Genomic DNA, 413 nt, shown 5'->3' on the forward strand with positions numbered 1-413 from the left:
CATACATCAAGACAACCAGCACTTCTTGGCTTGATGTATGAATGTATTTTACATGTATTCAACACGAACCGAAAACACGACCCAATTACACCGATTCTCATCATACGTCCTAATCTCCCACCGCGTTTCCATGCCAGGGCAGTTGCAGCTTGTGCCACATACCCACAGCGCAGTGTTCCTTACGCCGAGGGTTTCGTATACGTGTCGCCCGCCGGACAATGGGTACACGATCACCTTCACGACCTACGCTGCCGGCACTGTTACCAGAAATACGACGTGAGTTACGGGTGTTGCTTTGGTTAAGTTAGGGGCCCTGTGAGTCCTTTGGGGTTATGTGTGTTTGTGTAGATTTTTTTTCTTCTCTGGTCTGTCCAGTTATCTCTCTTCTATCTTTAGATAAGTGGTGTTGTGCA

The 413-nt window shown here is 47.7% G+C and overlaps 1 protein-coding gene across 1 annotated transcript in view; it reads left to right on the top strand.

Moving 5' to 3' along the window:
* Positions 1–413, top strand: part of LOC119581843 (organic cation transporter protein-like) — a gene marked incomplete at its 3' end in the record, with an annotated part of 16,256 nt that overhangs the window by 2,169 nt on the left and 13,674 nt on the right. Inside the window, 1 exon segment of the mRNA XM_037929981.1 lies at positions 138–276. Within this exon segment, the coding sequence (XP_037785909.1) occupies positions 138–276 (139 nt within the window).

This window comes from Penaeus monodon, chromosome 15 (genome assembly GCF_015228065.2).
Source record: "Penaeus monodon isolate SGIC_2016 chromosome 15, NSTDA_Pmon_1, whole genome shotgun sequence".
Classification (NCBI taxonomy): Eukaryota; Metazoa; Arthropoda; class Malacostraca; order Decapoda; family Penaeidae; genus Penaeus; species Penaeus monodon.